Below are 10,707 nucleotides of genomic sequence, written 5' to 3'. Positions count from 1 at the left end.
GCTTCCGGTGCTGCCATTTTGCCGTGAGACAGCAGGCACGGCCTGGATCGGAGGCACTGCAGGATGCTGTCGTCTGCGTTCGCTGCTGGCTATGCGGAGCCCGGGCTCAGGCGGGACTGCGGCCTCGGCGCTGCCACGAGCCACCGCTTCTCCCCCTACACCTTCAACGGCGGGTGAGCCGCCCCGGCTGCCTGCCCCTCCCCCGGCCGCCCCTGCCTGTCCCCGGCCGCGTGGGGTCCCCTCCAGCGGCGGAGGCGCCGCCCCGCTTGGAAAAGAGGCGCGGGGGGGAGGTGAAGGGTTTGCCGGGCGGGGGGTTAGGATGGATGATCTACTGAAGTCCCTTCTGACCCCCAAAATCTTTGAGGTCGTAGGTTAATAACTAAGGCATCAGAAGTGGACGCCGAACCGAGCACACTGGCTAGCACCTCTGCCCCTTGAAGGGGTCGAGGGAGTCTGTGGACGCCGGTCAGTGACACTCAGTGTGGTGATGTGAACGGAAGAGCGCCAGGGAAGTGGCCCCGCACTTGCCTGTGCTTCTCCCGACCACAGCCTCCTTCCTGGTCTTACAGATGGCTAGTTTGGCCAGGAGGTCCCGGGACGTGGTGGGACTGCGGGCGGGAAGTCTGTGAAAGAAAAGGTGCAGGGAGCAGTGTAGCCAGGCCCTCAGCAGGAGGTTCTGGAGGAGGTGGAAGAGGGGCAGCGACCAGGTGCGCTTGAAGCAGGCGCCCTGTGACACAGGAGATGGGGAGAGTGGACCCGTGCTCTGACCGAAGAAATAGCAGCTCTTATGAGCAGTTCTGTCCCTTTGTGCCATATCCAGGACTCATGGCTCTTAACAGACTGGGCTGCAGCTTCCCCCTGAAACTTCCCAGAGATGTGAGCAGATGAGTGAGAGGAAACAACCTCACACCAGCCTGAGATTCCCCTGGCCAGAACCTTGACTTCCCACAGGAGGTGGTAGGAGCTGGTAGCACAGCCACTTTCAAAAAAGGGGCCTGGGTGCATTCATGGAGGATAGATCAGTTAATGGCTTTTGAATGGTATGGTAGATGTTTTCTCTGGTGTCTCTAAACCAAGAGTGGCAGATGCTAAGGAGGGTGATGAACAGGGGATTGATCACTAGGTCTGGTTTGATGCTCCCCCTTTAGTTTCCACTTCTGACACTGTTGAAGACAGGTCTATTTGCTATGCCAAGGGAAACGTTGGCCTAGGCCCATCGCAAAAACTATAAGCCTCCCTTGTTCACTAGAGGCACGGCAGCTGATTACCCAGGACACCTCAAAAGAAAATGGGCAGGACTGATGGTTACAGGTTTATAACAAGACTTCTGAAGGGAGGGCACTGAGCAGAGAACGTGGGGCTGTACTGAGCTAGATGGACCATTGGTCCAACCCAGCATGGCACTTTACGTTCTTAGCCTGATGCACCAGTAATTGACTGGTCCAGAAGCATTTTCATAGTTTGGACTGCATTTTAAGGCAGATGGTGCCAAGCAGCTTTCCTAGTTCATAAGCCCACAGTTCACATGCAGCAGCTATGACAGTTGGCTATTTGAAAAGAATATGGGGGGGGGAATGTGAGAGCATTGCTCCTTAATTACAGATTTGCCTCGTATCTGTGGGCTGTTTCATCTTGCCATTCGTAAGGCTTTCTATTATTAGGGTTGAATTACTGCCAGTTTTTAGGCTGGTTACAGTGCTCACCAAAAGCTTCTGTCACCTTGCTAGTCTGCTGAATTCCTCTGATTTCTGTAAACTTAATTATAACTGAATTTACACACACATCCCACATAGCATGTAGATGTAAATGAGCTGCAACAGTGCGCTTTTTGTTCCATTTCTTAAAAAATGAAAAAAGAAAACAAATCTTATGCCATGTAGGAAGAAATAGAACTTCCTGTAGAATGAAAGCTGCTCCATCACTGACAAATCTTTTCAAACCAGACTGAGAACCACTCATTTGGTGTGCCTTTTCCTCTCTGTTGAGTGAATGTTTATGTTAGAAATTGTAATTCTATATTGATTTACTTTTTTTTTTTTTTTTTTTTTAAAGGACCGTGTTGGCAATTGCTGGAGAAGACTTTTCTGTCGTTGCCTCAGACACACGACTGAGTGAAGGTTATGCAATTCATAGCCGGGACAGTCCCAAATGCTACAAACTGTAAGTTTTAATCTTGGGCAAAGTAAAAACTTGCTTATAAGATCTGTTCCACTGATTAACTTAGTAACCTGTAGAGGGTCAATGACTAGCATTTTCATTTGCAAAAGGACGTTTCAGTAAGAAAGCAATCTGGCTGCATTTGTACTCTCTTGTAATGCCATAATTGAGATCATATTTCTTAGTTTGACTCTAATACTTGAATTTCACTGACAAAGGATGTTTTTCAATACCAAATTAGACTTGATTTTAAAAATACAAGCTAAGTAGACAGACTATTTTTTGGATGAATACCAATGAGAAGATTCAGTTAATTGTAGCAGTGCTTAGCTCTGCAGCAAGTGGCTTTGTTTCTTCTGGATGCCTGGTAGTTGGGACACAAGTGCTACCACTGCTGGCTATACCCCAGGTATGTCACTATTTCACTGTTGCTTCAGTAGACCATCTGGCACTTCAGAGCTGTCTACTTCACTGGAGACCATCAGGGAACCTGTCAGCAATTCCATTATCAAACTTGTTTCACATTCTTCATATGCTTCCTTCAAAGCAGCTGGATAGTGTCCCCTTGGTTTCAGCAAGTTTATTGTTACTTGCATTTAAATGCCTCACTCCCACTCTAGGCTGCCACTAGCTACAGAGGCAAGCCCTCTGCTATCATTGGCACAGTTCTCAGGGGTTCAGGTTTCTCCTGGCTAGCTCCTTAGCATATCAGTAGCTTCCTCGTAGTATCAAGATAGGTTTTCTTGGCACCATCTCTTGTATTGAAATAAGTAGCTTTGGTAATACTGACAAACATGAATTAAGACAATATTTTCATCTTTAGATTGTTGAAGTTAATTGTGCTCTACAGCTGTCTAGATGACATCCTATGAATGGTATATTTCATAGTTGAGTTTGTAAATGCTTTTAGGTTTGAAGTATCTGTCTCCCTCTAATTTTTAATAATGGTTTAATATTAAAAACCTGTATCTGTATAGTTTTTTTTCTATTCCACCTCAAAGCACTGGTAAAATCTGTAAATCTGGATGTAAGGCAAATTGGTTAAATCGCATACCCATCAAATTACCTGGCAGAAGTGGGATTAGAATTTTTTTCTCCTATTTTACAATTTTTCACTTTTAACCACTCATCTGAGTGGCTTCCATTTTGGGGGTCTGCAGATTCCTACTGAACAGGCTGATGCAATGCATTAAAGGAAGCTAGGTATACAAATATTCCATGTTTTTCAAATGATTTTATGCTAGTGGTGATATGATAGTTTGTAGTCATGGGGCACGCTAAAACATTTTCCAAACTTTGCATTTTACAGAACAGACCAAACAGTCATTGGATGCAGTGGTTTTCATGGTGACTGCCTTACGCTTACGAAAATTATTGAAGCAAGATTAAAGGTAGTTACAATATTAATAATGTTTTGTATGTAAAAAAACAAAAAAAAACCCAAAAAACCCAAAAAACAAAGAACAAAAAAACCCCAAAAAAACCCAACCAAACAAAAAAAACAAACAAAAAAATTGTAAGAACCTTACTCTTAGTCAAGTGTAATAGAGCAATAATGTGACCAAATGAAGAACTTAAAATGTAACTAGTGAATTAAAAAGGGTCATAGTTTTGATTCGGGTGTTCTCCTGACATTGGTTGTGTCCAGTGTAATGCAATGCTTCCTATTTTAACTGAGTAAAATTAAAAATATTGAATATGCAAATCTTGAAGCTAGTTTTAATACCCTAACAGTACTATAACCAGGTAATGATATCTGTTCTTTCAAAACTTGTAGGACACAAATTTGGTGTCTGAACTTCTGATACATTAGGCAAGAAAAGAAATGCACCACATTTAAATTTTGACAAACTCATTTTTAGACTGATTATTTTTAGCAATCGTATGCATTCCAGTCGCAACTTCTGCTTTGTCCATCTGCTTCCTTTTTAATAAAGCACAGTATGAAAATTTCTTTCTGTAAAAATAATCTTTAGAATTCACTCTATATACACTATTGTTTTAGTATTTAACCTGCTTGTGTTTTGCATTTGATTGTAGATGTACAAGCATTCCAACAACAAGACGATGACTACTGGGGCTATTGCAGCAATGTTGTCAACAATCCTGTATTCTCGACGCTTCTTTCCTTACTATGTTTATAACATAATCGGTGGACTTGACGAAGAAGGTAAGACTTAAGTTATGGTGTGCGGGGAAGGGAGAGGGACTCATTTCTGGAGCTGAAAACTAGTTGTTTCAGGACTGAAGCAGACTGGTAGAGAAGCATAGAGACAGTTGTGGTACTTCTGTACTTACATAGAGTATGTTGCTCTTCACTTACAATATTTGAGGATCTCAGAATAGTATATAAAAAGCTATCTTAATGTATTAGTCCCTTTGGAAACTGAACATGACTGTCCATCAGTTTACCTGTTTCTATGCTTTCACAAGGCATTTGATATATCATTGTTTTTCTCTGAACAGTTTGATTATGTATTAACTCAAAGAAACTGAGAGCTGTTAGAGATCATCTGCATAAGCAGAGTTTTATATCATGTGAAACAATAACTTTGATAAAACAGGTTCTACCTTTCTGTCTTTTCATGCTTAATATTTTAAGTAGGAATGAAATATACTGCTTGTCTTTCAGGCTGTTCTGGAAACAGATTTGAATATGGGATTTGTTTTTAAAATATGGGGTCAAATATATACAAGTAACTTAACAATGTAATAAATTTTCCTACAAAAAGTTCTTCGTTGAGTCTATTGCACTATTATTGCTAACCACGTCCCAGGCTGTTAAACTGTCAGTGGTAGAGGATTGTAAAACAGAGCAAGTGCTGCTCCAACAGTATGTTTCTTTGAGTGGCCTGGAAAATTAAAGTTCTATTTTAAATTATAACCTCCACAGGAAAATAATAGCTGAATAAGACATTCCTCCGAAGCAATATGATTTAAAGTTTTTCAAGGGCTTGGTTGAACTGTAGCCATGGTGTCCTCAGGGACCGTATAGTCTATGGCTTTGACCAAGAAACAGATTTGGCTTTATCCTTGGAAGATATATACAGAGATCAAGTTATTTAATCTCATCTTGGGGTGTTTTGCGAAGTAGTACATGCTAAAGTAGGGTTTGTGTACTGTTGTTTTCTATGTACCATAACTATTGTAAACATTTTTTCTCTTCAAGGGAAGGGAGCTGTGTATAGCTTTGATCCAGTGGGTTCGTACCAGAGAGACTCCTTCAAAGCTGGGGGGTCAGCAAGTGCTATGCTACAGCCACTGCTTGACAACCAGGTAAAGTAGTTGAGATTTTACTAGCTCTAAAGACATTTAATTCACATCCAGAAAACTGAAGTGTGCCTCATTTCTTCTTAATGATTTTTTTTCATGATTTCTCATAGCCCTTTCAAACCTTTTGTATTGGAAGATCCTGTGAAAAGTGGATCAGTATACCACTTTGAATTTGTTGCATTTTCTGTATATATGGTTTTGGAAGTAGGAAACCATAGTTGTCCTATCCAGAGCTCTATGCCCTGTTCAACCTTTACTAGAAGGGATGGTAGCATTGCTAGTGCTTTTCCAGTAGTGCAGCCAAAGTCAGTTTTTATATCATTCAACATAAATACCTCAGCCAGTATTTCAGTGTTCCAAAAAGATCAGTCTGTTTTAGAATTTCAGTATGACCCTAAGCCTAACAGTTCTGGGTATTAAAGACAATATTTTACAAACCAAAGGGACTCTCTGTCTTTTTCATAGATTTTTAAAAGTCTAGTTAACTAAAGGTAATTCAGTGTTGCTTTTTCTCTAGGTTGGTTTCAAGAATATGCAAAATGTGGAGCATGTACCATTGTCCTTGGACAAGGCTCTGCAGCTAGTTAAGGATGTCTTTATTTCTGCGGCTGAGAGAGATGTATACACTGGTGATGCACTTCAGATCTGCGTTGTCACAAAAGATGGGATTAAAGAGGAGACTGTCCAACTACGGAGAGATTAAATCAGTGCACTGTTCATTAAAAATCAGCAACGTGTAACCTAATTTTAAGAGGTCTGATTACCTGTACTGTAGTGACATTAAGTCTTATTAAACATTTTTAACAAGAAATTTGAAATGTAAATGTGATTATTCAACAAACATCACTAGGATCTATATGGAGTGGTATTTCTTTCTGGATGATCAAGTCATGCATTGCGGGGGTGTTCACTTGATTTGGTAAATGGAAAAACTAAATGTTGCATGCCAGTTCAAACACTGAATAGGCACAGACCCTTTGGCATAGAACCGCCCATTAAGTTAGAAAGCCAGCTTTCCCCTCCAGTGTTCTTCACTGTTAATATTACAGTAAGCAACACTAAGAGTAGTAAACCCATTAATCAGTGTGAGGACATTTTTGTCAAATGTTTTCTATCTGCTTTTTCTCCTATATAATGTCAAAATCTTTCTCTTCCTGTAGTGTTCTCAATATTTCCTCTTTACCTTGACCCTCTTCTACCCCATATACCTTGCTTTTATTTTCCCCCAATTTTCATTCTTACACTATTTCTCTTCTGTGCTCATCATCAGTAAAGCTTGGAAATCTTGCCAGATACTTGATAGGCCAAGGACTAGAACTACAAGCCAGGAACCAGCATTAAAGTAAAAATCCTGTTTTCCCCTTCTGCTGAGAGAGAAAAAGATGTGCATCATCTCTGGACACTACTAAAGTGCTTATCTGCACATCTGCCTTTGACTAATTTAAGACCAAAACTTTAGGCACTGCCATTTGTCCACAGTATCCTGTAGGTGTTGTTCTGGGAGTTTCTACAGAACTCTTACCTTTTTGGTCCCAGTCCCCTAAATATGGTAGCTCCGTTTACTGCTTGATGCTCAGAGATTACCCAAACTGGGATGAAACTGATTTACTTTGTGAATAGCAGTAGTGGAAATTAAATGAAGGTTTAGTTCTCTGGTGCAGTTTTGCGAAGGTCTCAATGTCAGCACAAGCATAACAGGAAAATTAAGATGATGATGTATCACTTTTATCCCAAGTGCCTATTTGGAAGGCAAGCGCTAGAAATTTGCACTTACTTGTGCTAGTCACAGGCGCTAAAAATGCGAGACATGCTATATTCCAAACAACCTGGTAGCACTAGCAGATGAGAATGGATTTTTCAAGTTGTGACTACCAGTGCACCTCATAAACGTTTTTTGCATTAACAAGTATCAGCATCCTTGCGCTTCAAAATGGTGCTGTGAGTGCTTCAACTAAAGCTCGTTAAATCTACCTGTTTCCTCCTCCTCACCTGCTCTGCCTAACCACAGTTGCTAGCATATCTCTGTCCTCCAGAGAAATACCTCGTGTAATCTCTGGTGTTGATAGTTTCCCCTCTCCATGCTTTGTTACAGATCTCCTTTTATCCCTATTCTCATTATAAATTGTCAGTATTACCTAGCTAACAACTGCAAGCCTACCAGCATAATCTGAAGGTTGGAATATTTGCCTATCCTTGTTTGTTATATAGCCAGTGTCCTTAAATATAAGCCATCTCTTCTGAAACCTAGTTAATGACAGTCTAAATACAGTGAGCTTTCAAGTTCATAAAAGCACTTGACCACTGGGTGCCACTCTTGTTCTTGGCAGCAGAGATTTCCCATCCCTGGATAATTGGAGGGACAACAAAGTGAGCAAACTCCCCAACCTGAATCATGTTAGAGATCTGAAATCACTGGAGGACACACTGAAATTAGGGCAATTTTCAGAAACATTCACATTTTTATTCTCTGGAACATCTAGTTTTGCTTTGTTAAAATGTGCTTACAGAGTTCTTTAGAGAAAGTGGGCTGAAAGGTGTCCAGTGCATGCTTATTTAAATAATTTCACAGACATAAATTACATGGTATAATTTGTTGTCTTAAATGCAGTAATTCCAATTTGAAAAGATTTGTGCTAATCAATGATGTTGGGAATACAGAATGACATTCAGGAGATAAATTCAGACTCCAGTGCCTAAATGAAATTCAGTTAATATTCTGTTGACTATTATTAATATTCTATTAACTTGATCTACATGCAGTAGAGAACTCATAATTTTTACATAAAACCATACTTCATTACAAGTTTACTCAAAAGTAAACACTTCTGGCTTGGATTTTGTGTTTATAATGAAGCTAGGTGAGTTTCACTTGTTTTCTGTTTCAGGTTGAAAGTGTTCTGCAGTTTAGTTAACATATTAGAAAGAAATTTAGTAGGCTATAAATGAGAACAGAGGGGGAGGAGTATTTTCCTCTTATTTAGTTGTGTGTTAATGACTTCAGCGTTCATAGAAACAAAGTGGTAGCATCTGGGACTTCAGGCCATGTCCATATGAAAAAGTTGAACAGGTTTAAGTGGATTTTTAAACTGCTACCTCTGCATGAGCACTCTTATTTTTGTTTACGTAACAGACTCATGACTGCCTCGTTTCAGTTTTCCTTATACTGAAGGATCATCCACAAAGGGGTCTGTACTAGTTTAATAGCAATTTAAATTTGCACCATAGGTTATACAACTGAAGCTTGCCCACAAGATGATGTACACTTTTCAATATATTCTTAGAACAAGACAGCAGGCTCAAGTTTTCTACCACTAAAGTGCTATCCTGCTGAGGTCATTCCTGAGAATGAAGGGGTAATTCTGTGCTCTTTCAGGCCTCAGCCTGTCTGCCAAGATGGTCCAGCTGAGGAATGGACTAATGCAAATTCTGGCAGCTGCTTGTTCACTTGTATGTGGACCAAAACCACAGAACTTTTCACATGGAGCCACGTACTGAGCAGTCAAGAGAAAGAGAAGGCAGCACTGCATTTGCTCCCAATATGGGAAGGACTGAACCTGTGACCTAATATGGCCTATAGCCCTTTACCAATTCAAGCTTCCCTGTCTACACCCTGTTCTGATGACATCACTCACATTAAAATTACATTACTGTCAGAAGCAGTAAGTGAATAGATCTCACAGGCTATCATTCAGCTAGAGAAGTGTTGTGGTTGCCTTTGGAGGATTACAATATTTTTACTCTGTATTTACATCCCAGATGTAGTGTAGAAGGGCACTCACAACAAAGCAATGGGAAAAACTGTCTTAAAACATCCCCTCTTACAAACCCTTAGAGGAACTAACAATGTTACACCACATTATTTTGTTCTTTAAATAAAGTGGGTTGTTACTGTCTGGAAAACTTTAAGCACCCATTACTCAGTCATGAAACTAATCTGTGAAAACTCATGGGTCAATGAAATGAGCGTGAAAGTTTGAGCAATTGTCTTAATACTTCAATTCAGGACAGAATTTCTTTCTCTTCTATAGAGGGGGCAGGAATGCACTACTCTTCACTAGGATCTTTAGGCACTACCATGCTATAAATACTTATAATGCTGATCTAACATGATCTTGCACATGTGTGTGGAAGCCCAGGAACCTCCTAACTTCAGTTCCAACTCGTAGTGCTGACTCAGCCCTCTGTGGTCCCTCTTACTGCACTGCCTCAGTTTGTCAATGTATATTGACAGTGCAGTAAGAGGGACAAAGTCAGGAGGTTCCTATATATATATATATATATAATCAGAGGAGCAATAATATTTAACTGAATGACAGCTGTATTGTGTGGGTTGGTGAGTTTAATGTTTAAATGCTTTGAAAGTGCCTAAAATTATAATGCAATATAACAGAAGAAAGAAAATCTATCAAGGACGAGAATACTGTGGGTAATAAGGTATAGTGTGTGTAAGAGGCAGAGGACTGAGATTTATCTGCTTTAGCTGGGAGTTTAGAATTTTTTGATCAATGTGTACCAAGCAAGGCAATGTGCTACTTAATCTTGCCATACTCCTGTTTCTCCTAGGTTGCCTTTCTTGAAAGAAGGCAGGTCCAAGTTTTACATAAATTCATTTTAGTGTAGGATTTTTTTAAATAGCAGGTTCTGTGTCAGAACATGAGGTGAGCAGCCTGGGTAGCTCGCTTCTGCCAGCTCTCCATTCTAGTAGGCACTGGCCAGATCCAGCAGGTTGCAGGGATGCATTTTAGGAAATCGCTCTCAGACACCAAGTTGAACTGCTTTTATCTGGGAGGACATTACCCAGGGGAACCATGAGATGGCAATATTTAGTTGTCGTAACAGGCTTCAAAACAATTTGGGGGTGTGTGTGTGTGTGTGTGTGTGTGTGTGTGTGTGTGTGTGTGTGTGTGTGTGTGTGTGTGTGTGTGTGTGTGTGTGTAAAAAATAGCCACACAGTTCTTTACCCTTTTCCCCTCTCTGACTTGGCTTTATTTTACTTACTGGAAATGGGAAAGGAAACTTATGCTGCTAATAGGGTGGCCATCAGACAGGACAGTCCAGTTGTCCTCTGTCCTATGTTGATATGAAACTGGATGCCTTTATGCCCTCTATTTTTCTCTTGAAGAAAGGCATTGGGTTTCATATCAATAGAAGACAGAGTAACAGAAAACCGGAATGTCCTCTATGATGGCCACCCTAGCTGCTAATCTCAGATGGAAAGGTGCCTCATGTTGCATAGTTCATACAACAGCAATGGATAATATGTCCAGGAGTTTAGAT

General features: G+C 40.6%; 1 protein-coding gene across 1 annotated transcript; it reads left to right on the top strand.

Annotated features, from left to right (window-relative positions):
* Positions 1-5: 5 nt before the first annotated feature.
* PSMB1 (proteasome 20S subunit beta 1) lies at positions 6-6,241 on the top strand. Its single transcript, XM_006265330.4, has 6 exons — positions 6-173; positions 2,053-2,160; positions 3,467-3,548; positions 4,198-4,327; positions 5,327-5,433; positions 5,948-6,241. Exons 1-6 carry the CDS (start codon positions 64-66, stop codon positions 6,131-6,133), a joined length of 723 nt encoding a protein of 240 aa, XP_006265392.1. The 5' UTR covers positions 6-63; the 3' UTR covers positions 6,134-6,241.
* The last annotated feature ends 4,466 nt before the right edge of the window (positions 6,242-10,707 follow it).

The sequence above is a fragment of the Alligator mississippiensis genome, chromosome 1 (genome assembly GCF_030867095.1).
Source record: "Alligator mississippiensis isolate rAllMis1 chromosome 1, rAllMis1, whole genome shotgun sequence".
NCBI classification, from domain to species: Eukaryota; Metazoa; Chordata; order Crocodylia; family Alligatoridae; genus Alligator; species Alligator mississippiensis.
This window is presented reverse-complemented; position numbering and strand designations above follow the sequence as displayed.